Source organism: Petromyzon marinus, unplaced genomic scaffold (genome assembly GCF_048934315.1).
Source record: "Petromyzon marinus isolate PM22_M1 ecotype Great Lakes invasive population unplaced genomic scaffold, UKy_Petmar_22M1.pri1.0 PM_G_Scaffold_97, whole genome shotgun sequence".
Classification (NCBI taxonomy): domain Eukaryota; kingdom Metazoa; phylum Chordata; class Hyperoartia; order Petromyzontiformes; family Petromyzontidae; genus Petromyzon; species Petromyzon marinus.
In genome coordinates, this window is record NW_027423054.1 from 180,858 (window position 1) to 195,906 (window position 15,049).

The 15,049-nt window shown below is 52.8% G+C and overlaps 1 protein-coding gene across 1 annotated transcript; it reads left to right on the forward strand.

Moving 5' to 3' along the window:
* Positions 1–5,232: 5,232 nt before the first annotated feature.
* LOC142922465 (cell division cycle protein 20 homolog) lies at positions 5,233–12,532 on the forward strand. Its single transcript, XM_076063273.1, has 8 exons — positions 5,233–5,365; positions 5,754–5,885; positions 7,346–7,455; positions 7,960–8,049; positions 8,410–8,572; positions 10,140–10,246; positions 10,391–10,508; positions 11,263–12,532. Exons 1-8 carry the CDS (start codon positions 5,284–5,286, stop codon positions 11,442–11,444), a joined length of 984 nt encoding a protein of 327 aa, XP_075919388.1. The 5' UTR covers positions 5,233–5,283; the 3' UTR covers positions 11,445–12,532.
* The last annotated feature ends 2,517 nt before the right edge of the window (positions 12,533–15,049 follow it).

Genomic DNA, 15,049 nt, shown 5'->3' on the forward strand with positions numbered 1-15,049 from the left:
TTATTGTTTCCATTCTACGTGGTGGTGACTTTACCGAAAGAACCAAGAAGATGAATCCCTGCAGTCACGAAAGATTTAAATCGAAAAATTCGCCCCGACTGAGTCGAGCAGATCCATCGTTGCGTGCACGGTTCGGGCCACTGCCGGCGAAACGGAAGAGCCTGCGGGGAAGACTGAGCTCGAAGGCAGCCAACTCCTAGAACGCTGATCTTGGCCTACTCTTCCACGCTGGCCAGGCATATTGGAGAGATGGTAACTGTCTCACACCGTTAGCCCACCGCCACACATGACGCTGCCGATCATCAGCTCGCCGCGGCGGGGCTCATTCAGACCGCTGGCTTGGGGCCGGGGATTGACGAATATTGACTTTACCGAAAGAACCAAGATTATGAATATTGCACCGTTGTCTAGACCGCCACATTGGGCGACGTCTGCCTGGATTGCTAGTCGATTTTGCGAATCGATCCGTGACGCCGGTGGCGGCAGCATCCTCGCTGGATGTGCTTCACAAAACAACCCCCAGTGTCACGTAACGTATTGCAGAGCAATCGGGGGATCATCCTGCTACGCAGCACTCGTGGTCACGCTGGAAACCTTCAACTCGATGCAAGTGTCGGGTTCCGTAAAAGAGGATAAAGAGACCTCACCCTGCCTTGGGAATGTGCAACTTTGACAAATTTCCAACGAGATGAGCAGTGGAGATGAGTTATCGCTTCGTGTTCAGAAAGCACGAGGTTCAAACCGAGTGCAACAAGGCGATTCGCATTTTAATCGGTGCGTACCGCCTTGCGATGCCACACGCACGCGAAGCGTGTGGACACAGCGTGGATGCGTTCATGGTGGTGGTGGGGGTGGTTCACTTCAGTCTCTGCTGTTCATTCTTCACGTGGAAGGAAGGAAAGTCGGCGACTGGGAGAGAGACAAAGGCGGTGACGCCGCAGCCCTCAGGTGGGAACGGCGTTCTCATTATTCTCAGGCGAGTCCGCGTGCCCCCCCCCCCACCTCACACAGCCGGTCGCACGAAAAGATTTGCTTTACGGTACATGAGCTAAATTTCACTGTTAACAAAACTATACATCAACACCGAAGCCTCCCCCAGCTGCGTGTAGCCTTAACAGACTGTTTAACGTGACAAACCTTACTAATCACCTGTGTCGGGTGATTGCGGGTTTAACGACACTTTATATATTTACGCGATCTAACCCGATCCCCCCCCCTCCCCAGTAAACCTCTATTATCGATTATATTGGACGCAACAGCCCTCCTCCGTGTTGAACTGAACCCTAAGAAACCGCAACACCGGCGGTTGCCGTGGCGACCGCTGCTCGCGTCAGGCGTTCTCCGTGGCCACCTAAACCAAGGGCGGAGGGCGGGGCGGGGCGGGGTCCTCGGAGTCCTTGACCAATCGAGAGCCGCCATTTTCGCAAAATGCGCGGCCAATCAGCGCGAAGCGACCGTTAACGTGGAGAGGCATCGCAAGTGCAGATTGACAGTGGCAGAGAGAGACACACAGAGTGAGACAGAGAGACAGAGAGAGAGAGTGAGAGAGAGAGAGACAGAGAGAGTGAGACAGAGAGAGACACACAAAGTGAGACAGAGAGACAGAGAGAGACACAGAGTGAGACAGAGAGACAGAGAGAGTGAGAGACAGAGAGAGACACAGAGTGAGACAGAGAGAGTGAGACAGAGAGACACACAGAGTGAGACAGAGAGAGTGAGACAGAGAGAGTGAGACAGAGAGACAGAGAGAGACACACAAAGTGAGACAGAGAGACAGAGAGAGACACAGAGTGAGACAGAGAGACAGAGAGAGTGAGAGACAGAGAGAGACACACAGAGTGAGACAGAGAGAGTGAGACAGAGAGACAGAGAGAGAGACACACAGAGTGAGACAGAGAGACAGAGAGAGTGAGACAGAGAGAGACACACAGAGTGAGACAGAGAGACAGAGAGAGTGAGATAGAGAGACAGAGAGAGACACACAGAGTGAGACAGAGAGTGAGACAGACAGACAGAGTGAGACAGACAGACAGAGAGAGACACACATAGTGAGACAGAGAGAGACACACATAGTGAGACAGAGACACACAGAGTGAGACAGAGAGAGACACACAGAGTGAGACAGAGAGACACACAGAGTGAGACAGAGAGAGTGAGACAGAGAGAGAGACACACAGAGTGAGACAGAGAGACAGAGAGAGACAGAGAGAGTGAGACAGAGAGACAGAGAGAGACACACAGAGTGAGACAGAGAGAGTGAGACAGAGAGAGAGACACAGAGTGAGACAGAGAGACAGAGAGAGTGAGACAGAGAGACACACATAGTGAGACAGAGTGAAACAGAGAGAGACAGAGTGAGACAGAGAGAGACAGTGAGACAGAGTGAGACAGAGAGAGAGACAGAGTGAGACAGAGAGAGACAGTGAGACAGAGACAGACAGTGAGACAGAGAGACAGACAGAGTGAGATATAGTGAGAGACAGAGTGAGACAGAGAGTGACAGAGTACAGAGATAGAGTACAGAGACAGACAGAGAGAGACAGAGACAGAGTGAGACAGACAGAGTGAGACAGAGTGATGCAGAGAGTGACAGGGTGAGACAGAGTACAGAGACAGACAGAGACAGAGTGAGACAGAGAGAGTGAGACAGAGAGAGAGACACAGAGTGAGACAGAGAGACAGAGAGAGTGAGACAGAGAGACACACATAGTGAGACAGAGTGAAACAGAGAGAGACAGAGTGAGACAGAGAGAGACAGTGAGACAGAGTGAGACAGAGAGAGAGACAGAGTGAGACAGAGAGAGACAGTGAGACAGAGACAGACAGTGAGACAGAGAGACAGACAGAGTGAGATATAGTGAGAGACAGAGTGAGACAGAGAGTGACAGAGTACAGAGATAGAGTACAGAGACAGACAGAGAGAGACAGAGACAGAGTGAGACAGACAGAGTGAGACAGAGTGATGCAGAGAGTGACAGGGTGAGACAGAGTACAGAGACAGACAGAGACAGAGTGAGACAGAGTGAGAGAGAGACAGACAGTGAGACAGAGAGACAGAGTGAGACAGAGAGACATAGTGAGAGACAGAGTGACAGGGTGAGACAGAGTACAGAGACAGACAGAGAGAGAGACAGAGTGAGACAGAGAGACAGACAGAGTGAGAGACAGAGTGACACAGAGAGACAGACAGAGAGACAGAGTGAGACAGAGAGACAGACAGACTGAGACAGAGTGAGACAGAGACAGACAGTGAGACAGAGAGACCGACAGAGTGAGACAGAGAGACAGAGTGAGACAGAGAGAGACAGAGAGTGGCAGAGTGAGACAGAGAGACAGACAGAGAGAGACAGTGAGACAGAGACAGACAGTGAGACAGAGAGACAGACAGAGTGAGACAGAGAGAGACAGAGACAGACAGAGTGAGACAGAGAGAGACAGTGAGACAGAGACAGAGTGAGACAGAGAGAGACAGAGTGTGAGACAGAGAGTGACAGGGTGAGACAGAGTACAGAGACAGAGAGAGACAGAACACGGCGTGTCAACAGCGTCCGTCTCTTGAGAAGGTGAGGAGGATTGTCTGATGGTGGTTGCAGTAGTTGTCATCGTGAGGATGTTTTGTTTTGCTGTGGTTGTGTTGTGGTTGATCTGATTGTGTGGTGATGTTTTTGCGTGCTGTGGTTATCGCAGTGGGTTCGCTTGTAGTATTATCGTGGTCGGTGTCATTGCGTGGTGGTTGTGATCGTGGGTTTGTATTTGCCATGGCTGTGGGCCGCTGCCTGGTTGTGTGAAAGCTACGAAGCCGTAGACCCCGTTTCGAATCGGGATCTTCTATTGAACATTGCAGGAGTCGAATTCACGGGCAGCACCAGTGGTGGTAATTATCCGAAACGCTCCCGAGGTCGACTCTGCCACGCGAGTTACCCGGTAGGCAGTGCGGTGCCGTGCCGGCCTTTGTTTGAGATTTCTTACGTCTCCGTATTTGCCTGTCCGTCCGAAGACGTAAAACTTTTTTTTGTCATCTCAGAGATAAGTAATTGCCCGCGTGTCCTTGTGCATCTCCCGTCTATCTGAGGATGTCCCAGGAGTACCCTTTGAGAGAAAGATCCATGTCCTGCTGAAATCTTGAGAGCTCATCTGTACATCGCCGCTCGCGTCCAACGTCTCGCTGCATGACCGCGCGTATCTCAGGATGTCGCAGTTTGAGAGTGGCGTGAGTCACTCGCTGAAGCTGGAAGCCCCCATTCCCTGGAGCCCCCAGCCGCGTCGGCAGCGCAAGGCGGCGTCCGCGATCACGAGCACGGTGGGAAGAAGCTTGGGCATGCCAGCCACCCCTGACGCCCGCAACAGCAGCATCAACAACAACAGCAGCGTAATGACAGTGTCACCAATGAAAGGCACTCGCCACACCAATAGCAGCAGCAGCCGCACGCCAGGACGCGCATCCAAGTGCCAGAAAATGCCCAGGGCCAAGGGCAAGAGCCCGCCCGGTGAGTGATGTGGCTACGTACGGTGCAAAAGAAGTCCAATATATATGTATAGTCTGCGGTTTTGTGCACACGGTGTGTGATGATTGTGGTGTTTGAATGTGTGGAACGTGCGGCGTGTGGTCTGTATGCACGCTTGCGTACGCATCGCCATATATATGTATTCTCTCTGTATATACTTTGCTGTGTGCACATTTGCCATGAATGCCCGCTGTGTGTGCCCAAACTCCAGGTCGTGTCCGCCGCATTCCCCATGGCGAGTTCTGTGACCGATTCATCCCCGTGCGCAACAGCAAAGCTATGGAGGTGGCGAGCTACCTCGTGACTCGAGAAGAAACAGCATCTCCACTGAAGGCACGGTGACACACGGTGACACACTAAGACTCACTAGGTATACAGAGCATAGACACATGGAGGTAACAAGCTACTTTGTGTCTCAAAGAGACAGACACGGGATCACGCTCTGTAAGTGAGGTGGCAGGCTACTTCCCACGCGTCTCAAAGAGACACGTGGGAAGCACGGAGTCATCACGGAGTCATATAAACACGTGGATCTGTCAAGCTACCTGGTCTCAAGATGCGACAGTGGTGTCTCTACCCCGTTGACGGTCACGGGACACACGAGGATGCTCGGAGGTGGCAGGCAATCGGCCTCGTGTATTTGACGAGTCTGCTTCATTCCTCCACGCCCTGGGGACACGTAAGGGAGAACAGGAGACACCCGTACAGCAACGGAGGGTGGGGACGAGGGAACGCTGCTCCGTGTTTATTTTTCCGTGTGTAGGAGAAGCAGGCGGCGATGATGCATCTGCTGAGCGGCGTGGATGTGGAGAAAGCACGAATCTTATGCTACCGGGGACCGGCGCCACCTGTACCCGAGGGTAAGACAGGCTACACGGAGAGAGAGTGGAAGACACGGGGATCTGCAGTTGAGTAGTGGCTTTGATGCGTTGGTGGGGACACAGGGGCGTAGTGGGAGAGAGAACTTGAAGGATAGACAAGGCATGGGGACGGTAAAGGTGTCGGGGCAAGGCAGAGACATGAAAATGGAGGGAAGGACGTGGGGGAGACTGGGGTACAGGGGGATACAGATAGACGTAGACACGTGGTGGGGGAGAAGGGAACTGTGTATGTGGCTGTGAGTGGTTCCCCCTGGGACATCGACGCAGGCAAGTTGCTGTACTCCCTCAAGGGCTGCGTTCGTAGCATTCGTGGTGAATGTGGTCACGGCATTTGCCGTGGTTAATGTTGTTGTGGTTGTCCCCTAAGGCTACGGTGACACGCAGAAGGTGCTGCACTCCCAGCAGGGCTACACACACCTCTCCCTGCTCAAGAGGAAGCGACGCATACTCACGTGGCCCGAGCGTGTGCTCGACGCGCCGGCGGTTCGCAATGACTTCTGTGAGATACGCACACGCACGCACACACACACGCGCACACACACGCACACACACACACGCACACACACGCACGCACACACACACACGCACACACGCACACACACGCGCACACACACACGCGCGCACGCACACACGCACACACGCGCACACACGCACGCACACACACACGCGCACACACACACGCACACACACACACGCACACACACGCGCGCACGCACACACGCACACACGCGCACACACGCGCACACACGCACGCACACACACGCACACACCCACACACACGCACGCACACACACGCACGCACACACACGCACGCACACACGCACACACACGCGCACCCACACACGCGCGCACGTACACACGCACACACACACACGTGCATACACATATACGCAGGCATATGTGAATAACTCATCATCGTTAACATAGATACCCTGGTTCCTTCTGGTCAGAATAAACCCCTCGACCAGAGCTCTGCTCAGCTCAGCCTTGGCTAAAGTGAGCGTGCTTAACTTGAGCCAGCTCTGAGCATGGTCCCAGCATGCTCAGGATTTCGACGAGACGAGGCTGAGCCGTTGATCCACGTTTGAAAGAAACATCAGCGCCTCAAGCCAGAGCTGATCCGGGACTAAGAATATGGCCCATAATTTACATCTCAACATCAGAATCTAAATATGTATTCATCCTGGAGGAATCCAATGAGCTATGCAGCTGTTTTTTTAAAGATGTCCAGTAGGGACTGGTCAGAATGTTACAACAAACAATATAAAAACACGAAAGGAGTGCAATGTATAGATAAGGTAAACAAATCACTATATATAACATGAGTAAAGGTTACCAGGTCTTAAAGCCCGCTGAGCTATTAACTTATTCTTTCAGCAGCAACCTGGCCACACAAATAATAGCTCAACAAAGTGGCTCATCACGTAGAAATTTATAGCAGCAAATGAATATTTTTAGATACGAGTGCCCCCCCCACAATCAAGACCGCTGGTCACCCCACGCGCCCACCCTGACCAATGACTAAGGCCACAATACTGAGATGACGTCCACGCACCTCGTCAATGCAGTGTGAGTTTGGCATTTTGCTTCACGTTGTGGTTTAGTGTTTTTGTCGCCACAATGTGGCACCGACGTTCTCCTCATGGATTCTACAGTTATCCAGCACAGCATCCACTCTGCTGCAGCCTGCGACACCACCGCCCTCCCCGCCACAACTAAGGCCTTGTTCTCCCGTCGGGGGCATGACCCATGGGTTGAGAACCGCTGGACTCGGCAGTTATTAACCAGTTATTAAATCTAGACCTTTCCTGAATCGCAAAACCGGCATCGTATAAAATCCATATTTACCCGTGTATACGTGTAATATAGATGCATATATACGCACAACACAAATTTCGTCCTCAACTAAAAGTTTAAACCCTTATCCTGACCTGCGACCCCGTACCCCCGTGCGCGCAGACCTAAACCCGCTGGACTGGAGTGTGGACAACGTCGTGTGTGTGGCGCTGGGCCACGCTGGGACGTATCTGTGGGACGCAGAAACGGGGAATGTGACCCAGCACATGAAGGCATGCGGAGAGATACTGGGACAAAAATACAAAGATCCCCCCATATAGCCTTGGCACACAAGGGGGTGGGTGACTAGTACCTGACTTGGCCGCCTTTGTCTCCCCATGGGTGATGAGCACCAGGTACTCATTTGATGTTGAGTCTGCTTAGGGGAGGCGCGTGATTGGTTCGGAGAATTGTCACTTGTGTTAACGGTGAGCGGAAATTGGACTTGGGTCCCCCGGTTTATAACGCAGCCCGCTAATCACTACACGACCGTTCCTCATACTGGAACACATGCAGGGATCCACACAGACATGCAGACACGCTGGAATGCAAACACGCACAGACAAATGGAAAACAGGCTCATTCATGGATGCATGGGGATACGGGGTCAGTGTTGTGTTCTTGTGAAAAGCAGACAGGGTGCCTTGAGGCAGCAAAATGCACACCGAGAATTTGAGCGTGAGAAAGGTGTTAAGGCCGTGCTGTGTTTGTGCGCTGTGTCTTTGCCCGCGTATCAGATGGAGGGGCGGTATTACCCCTCGTCCCTCTCATGGGTACCAACTAGAGGCAACATCCTCGCCATAGGAACAAGTTTCAACACCGTGCAGGTAATGAGCACAGCATTCTGGTAAGGGGCCTGGAGCCTGGGATATTTCAAGGAGCAGGGCATTCTGGAAGGGGAGTGTGGAGCAAGTGACCGGTGGGGGAGAAGGGGTTAATGGGGAAAATGCCACAAATGTGAGACTTCCGGGGTAAGGAGTGGAGAGCAGAGGATTATGGGAAGTGAACAGTTGGGCTCTTTATTGGTGCCGTGACTTGTATGTCCTTGTACGTGTCTATGTCGTTGTGCGTGTGTGCCTGTGTCTCCCCATTGTATATTTCCGCGTGTGCGTCTGTGTCCCCGTGCGTGTGCGGGGCGCGTGCCTATCCTCGTGTGGGTCTCCGTGTGTGTGTGTTTGCACGTGTAGATCTGGGACGTGGAGCGAAACAAGTGTTTAAGGAGTATGCAGGGCCACATGGGGCGTGTGAGCTCCCTGTCCTGGAACGGACACCTCCTGTCAAGGCAAGTGCTTAAGCGCACACACACACTTGTTGTGGTGGTTAACACTGTGGTTGTGGTGGTTGACACTGGTGTTGTAGTGACGGGTTGTGGCTCTCATCGCCGTTCCTTGTTGCGGCCGTGGCGGTTGTGGTTTTTTTGTAAACTCTGCGGTCATGGCGGCGGTTGTTGTAGTGGGTCCCGCTCGGGTCAGATCCACCACGATGACGTGCGGATGATGCAGCATCACGTCGCCACACTGAGTGGCCACTCCCAGGAGGTGTGCGGCTTGGCGTGGTCCCCTTGCGGACGCCTCCTGGCCAGTGGAAGCAATGACAGAAAACTCCTCCTGTGGGCCAACGGCATCACATCCTCGGCACCCCTCCGCGCCCTCCGGCAGCACACGGCCGCCGTCAAGGCAGGGACATGCACGCAGTGACGTGCTGGCACAACAGACACGTTGACACAGGCGCTCGCCGACGTGTGCCGAGCCAATTACTGTAACGGCCGCTAAACAGCGGAAACGTCACCGCAGTGTTCGTCTGAAAAAACCCCCCATCAAAACAGAAAAATAGTGCAGAAACGTATAAAAAGCACAGATGGCCTTTGTGCATTTTGCAGGTCATGTGAAGTGTTGAAGGCTTGCTGGCAAGAGATCTTGGCACAGGTCCGAGGTGTTATGGGTTAACTTAGAACTGGAAGACGGAGCACCTGCCCTCCCGACTCCACCGCATGAGCCACAGTGTGCAACGTGTGCACGCCGAGTGCGTGACGTTCACTGACGCGCTATCCCTGTGCTTCTGTTTGAGCAGTCATGCATTGCAAAGCGCACTGCGCTCCAAACCCGGCATCCCGAGTTCGATTCCCGGCCATAGCTAACATCGGTTGCAAGTGATATCTGAATTGGTCCTGAGCTCCTCGTAGTCAACTTAGCCCTTCCATGCCTACCTGGTGCGGTGTCTGAACATCAGCAATGGGGAGACAAAGGCGGCTGGCGTGATGTGCCGTGTTAGACCTAATAGGTGTGCGATGTTGGGACTGGCCTCAACAATCTGAGAGGGTAAATGAAGAATATTCTTCTGTTTTGTCTGTCTCTTCGTGTCTGTCTCTGTCTTTTTGTAGACAGGTGTAGGGGTGTTGCGGGAAGGGAACACACGGTTACACAGTGGTGGCTACAACCACGTCCGCTACAGCCCCGCCCCTCAGTGGTGTATGGGTATAAAGGGCGGGGAGCCAGAGGGCTCGGGGCAGAGTGTTGGGGCCAAGAGTGAAGAACCAGTGAAGAAGGAAGGCCGGCTAGATAGACCCTGGGACTACCCTGACCGCTTCCCTTTTCAGGGCCGGCAGGGCAAGCCAATGGTGCGGCCACAGAGCCTCAGAGCCGGAGCCATTTTAAGGGTCGGTCTGTCTGGTGGGGTGCCGTGACCTGTGCCATGACCAGGGCCAGGTCAGATAGCCTCCTCTAGCGCCTGTAGCGGAGGAACGGGGAGTATAGTGGTTAGGCTGATAGCCTAGGAGGTGTCCCAGCGTGTATACGGGTGAAGGGGCCGTTACCCCTTCTCAGTGTAACTCTGCCAAGCTTGAATAAATAGTGCTACCTCTACTCCACTGTCTCGGTGTCCCGTGAACCCACTACACAGGCACTCGCGTGGTGTCCGTGACAAGCGAGTTTGCTGGCGAGTGGGGGTGGAGCAAACGACCACCACATTCGCCTGTGGAATGTCAACACGGGAATCTGCTTCAAGGCAGTGGACGCTGTGTCTCAGGCATGGACACACAGACACGAGTGAGATGCTCTGCGAGAATGGGGGACACGAGACACGGTTAGCAATGTCTCAGTGCCGTGGACATTGCGTGTCTCGGGCACGAAGACACGCGGACGCGTGTTCACGACTCTTTCCCCCGCCCAGGTGTGCTCCGTCTTGTGGTCGAGCGAGCACAAGGAGCTGCTCTCCGCCCATGGCTACCCCAGGAACCAACTCGCACTGTGGGCCTACCCAGAGATGGTGCCCATCGCCGAGCTCTTAGGTATGGGGGCACACGAACACACAGGCACAAGGACAAATGTGGAGATGGCAACATGAGGTGGAGGGACAATGTAAATGTGCCTGTTCATGATTTCTGTATAACTGATTTTTTGTTTAGAACTGCTTTTTGTGTTTAGTTTGTCCTTCCCCGCACCTCTGATTAGCACGGTTGGCTACATATGGTATGAAAGAAGTCCATCATACATACATGCCCATTCGTGAGATGAGCATTGGAATAACCTCAGACAAATGGGGATACACAGGGACATGGGGGTACATGGTGCTGAAGAGTTTACCCATCAATGATGTCCAGCATCGAGCTAAAGAGTAAGTGACACACGAGGCAAAATAGGGGCATACGAAGACGGGACGCACAGGAGCATAGGGGGATACACACTGGTCGTGCATCCGGCCACTGGCATTCACCGCAGAACTACTGAGTATTGGGACACGGGGACACTGGTCATGGGGGGACACAACTACATATCCCAGGTCGTCCTTGAAAGAAAGCCAATGATGTTTCACGTGACTCCGTGGGTTAATCTCATCTGGTTTATTAAAGGATACAAACAACCACACCGCCAAATTGTCTTTCTCTCTCGCGTATGTCTCTCCCTCGTCCCCATCCCTTCCCCATGATCCATGTCTAACCCCTGTGTCCCTGTCTCTTCCACCTTGTGTGACTATACCGTGTCTCTCCCTCCCCCATGTGTCTTTCCCCCCCCCCCCCCGCCATGTCTCTCCATACCCCGCAGGCCATACTGGCCGCGTGCTGCAGGTTGCTGCAAGCCCCGACGGATCCTCCGTGATGTCACTTGGTGCTGATGAGAGCCTGCGCCTGTGGCGCTGCTTCCAGGAGGACAAGTCGCGGAAGAAGAAGCAGCAGCAGCTGGAAGGCGCCAATACGGGGAGGCTCTCGCAGAACTGCTTGCGCTAGCCCCCCTTACCAACATCCCACTGGCAACAACTCTTATCAACATTCTCCCTCGCCTGTTCGATCATAGAGAGGACGCTAATGTCATATTGCCAGAATTAGCCCCGCTCTTAATCCCCCCCCCTGCTCACCACAGTGTGTAGATCTGCAATGATCACTATTCACCATTCAGATACAAATCGTGTCCTTGTAAACGTGCTTAATGATTTAAAAATGTCCATTACAAATCGCCAGTGGAGCGTTTTTTTTCAATCGGTGTGCTCGTTCACATCTATTGTTCATCAATCATCAGGTATGTGCAGTGTTATTTTAATTGTTACGTCAACGAATAATAACGAAATGTTAAAATGCTTTTGTGGCTGGCAAGTGTCATTTGCTAAACTGCCTTAGCCTAACCACCGAGCCTAATCCGTCCTCCGGGCATCACCACAGCCTTGCATCCAGGGGCGGAGCCAGGATTTATACGCATGATGTCACCCCTGTCACCCCCCCCCCCCTGGCTCCGCCCCTGCTTGCATCTACCCCTGAAAGTTAACTACAACAACCCCCTGACTCTTACTTCCTGCCGCCAAGCATTCCCATGTCCCCCGTGTATGCGTGCACATGTGTTCTGTGTCAATCTTAATAGGTGCTCGCTAACAACACTTGCTACAGCAGTCTGTTGAACGTCATATGGGGAAAATTCGTTCGCGTGTTTGCATGTGGAGGTGTTTATTTTAAATAATAAATTCCAAATGTTGATCTGCTGGAAGGGCGAGTCGGTTACGGTAGTGGCATGGGGAGGTGGAGACTGGCAGGAGAAAGGAGCCTTGGTAGCATCGTGGATGTGAAGAGAAATGTAGGGGCGAATGAACGCGACGTGAAGGGAGGCGCGTGGAGAGGAAAGGAGACGTGAGGTGAAGGATCTGGATGGGTGTTAGGTTTCATATCCCTGGCATGACGTCAGAGTTCAACCAAGAGGAACCGCTGATGAGGGTCCCCAGAAAATCCACCAGCGCAGTGAAGCGTGCCTATGCTTGCGTGTAGTTTTACACACCACTATTAATGTGATGTCATGAAATGTATGCCCAGCCAAGGATCTGCAGTCACTAGCAAGAGATGTTTTGAGCAAACCGATGAGAGATCTAGTCATGTGAGAAGTGATGCAGAAAAGAGAAAACACGCAATGGAATCAATGAAAGGCGACGTGGATGAGTGATATAGGTGTAGAAATAATGAGATGAATGAAAAGGTTATGGATGAGTGAAAGAGAAGAGATGTACACGGAGGCAGAGATGTCAAATGAGGTGTCGATGACCAAAAGATGCACTGTGATCCACGCCATCGTTCTGTGCCACAAATTCAAATCCTGCGTCTCGCAATGGGCCTTCATAGCACACCAACCACCGTCTTCAGCTAACGACAGACTGATAATCGTGCACAGTGGGCCCATTGGCGTGCGGTGTTGGCTATGAGTGCTGCCGCTATTAACGACAATGGTTGTTAAACACGTAGGCTTTCGCGACCAGTATCCATAAGAGGGTTTTTTTGGGGTTAGATCGCGTAAATATAGAAATGTGTCGTCAAAACCCAACTAGCGACGAATTGTCATTTTCTGTTTTCGTGACAACCCTTGCTAGTTGGCTGTATCGGGTGGTGGCGGGTCTTAACGACATTTACGCAATCTAACCCAGAAAAAAAACCTATGGATACAATGGTTCTGCTGTCGATGGTTCCGCTGTTACTGATGGTGCCGATGTCACTTCTGATGACGATAACTGGAACTACATTGATATCGCTTAATTCGTCCGAGCCACACGCGTCCGTTATCTTCACGCATGAATTGCGATTTCTTCAACGTTATTGAACTGCAGTTCACTCAACATACGCTTGCCACGAGCCTTCCTAATCGTTACAAAACTTTACAGTCTCTTGCTTATAACGCACATGCCTTCAAAGTGCATGGCAAACGTCTTTCGAGGCGATGGATTGAACGGGAAACAGCTATTTTGTAGAATGAGTGGTGTGACGGCATTTCTATTGCAAGAAGCAGAGAAACTGTCAGAGAAAGGATGATGTCGTAGTGAGACAGAAGGGCTAGAGGTGAAATATGCGATAAATAGCGATGGTTTTATGGACAAAGATGATGGAGAGATGGGGGGGGGGGGGGGGATTCAGCATGTAACCAAGAAAGATGAAGGAAACGGAAGAGAAAGCGGCAGAGTGAAATATTCGTGCGGATGATGCAGCGAAGATGAAGAGGCATGTATCTACGTACGTTGAACTTCTTTCACACCGTACCGAGCCATCCGTACTAACCGGAGGTGTGGAATATGCCGGTGTGTCTGAGAGAAGTCTGGTGTGGGATAATACAAGAGCAAGAAGAGAGAGAGAGAGCCGGAGAGTAGAAGATGATGTGTGCTGCAACTCTACTGGTTAACTGGAACGCCTTAAGGAGTGAAAGAATATGAAGTTTACGTACATAATCCGTTAGCCCGGCAATGGCATGTGTCTGCTGTGTGATTGTAACACGTTGTCGACCGGAGGCTGCCTTCACACACCTCCGATTCGCATGTGCAGCGCTGTCGATGTGCTGCAATTACCCCCAATGGTGGACAGTGCAGCCCATCAGGGGCGGTGTCTCGAGCCGGCGGGCAGGTCGTGACGATCCCCAGCCCGGGAGGGGGCTGCGGGGGTGTTCTGGGATCCCCCGGGACCCCCCCCCCCCCTCCTGGAAAGGGAGCGTGGCCAGAGGCTGACACACCGGAGAGGTGTATAAAAGCCGGACCTCAACACAGGTTGGGGGCAGAGTTACGAAGACTGAAGAGCAGCTAGACTAGGACCCTGGGACCTCGAACCCGCTGCCCTTGTAAGGGCCGGGTCGAGCTTGGACCAGTGGTCGGGGACCCGTACCTTGGCTGGGTCGGGTCAGGTAGCCTCCCGTAGGACACTGCTAGCCGGAGGGCTGGGAGCCAGCAGGGGGCGGTGTTTAGGCCCCGATAGCCCGGAGGCCGTACCTCCCCAGATAGGGGGCGTAAGGGAGTTGCTGTAGTTAGAAATAAACACGCCGTGTTGCCTCTACCCCCAACGTCTCCGTCTCCATAAAATAACCCACTACACACGGTTGGCTAAAGTACGGTGCGAAATAAGTTCAACATTTCCTGAATTTGGAAGTGCAACTGTCATCCGGAGCGAAGCCTCGTGAACTCATTTTGCATCGGCATTTCGGATTTTAACCGCCGGGTTATCGGTAGCAAGGGCCCACCCGGGAGGGCCACTGAGCCTCCATAACACCTTTCTGCACGAAGAACCGTGGCCCGTGCCAGAATCTTCACTATCGACGCCGACAAGGTCACGCGGCCAGAGACGGAGAGAGCTGCTGGAGACGCAACCCATTAGGCCCATTGCAGCATCACCACTCATGCGGAAAAAACTACTCCAGTGACCGACAGTGTGGGGAGGGGCCTTCAGCCAGCAATGGGACTGGCAAACGGTTGAACAAGTACTCTCTTATGAACGCCTATTTTTCTCTTAAGGGGCGGTCCATAAATGACGTCACGCACCTAGGGAGAGGGGGGGTCAGACATTTGTGACGATGTGTGATGATGGTGGGGGGGGTTGAGAAATGT

What these genes read in the sequence shown, in the direction of transcription:
- LOC142922465 (XM_076063273.1), top strand. Translation starts at nt 5,284, where the DNA reads ATGATGCATCTGCTGAGCGGCGTGGATGTGGAGAAAGCACGAATCTTA. An exon ending in CAAGTTTCAACACCGTGCAG is followed by an intron (nt 8,050 to 8,409) that starts GTAATGAGCACA and finishes TTGCACGTGTAG; the next exon opens with ATCTGGGACGTGGAGCGAAA. An exon ending in CAGTGGACGCTGTGTCTCAG is followed by an intron (nt 10,247 to 10,390) that starts GCATGGACACAC and finishes TCCCCCGCCCAG; the next exon opens with GTGTGCTCCGTCTTGTGGTC.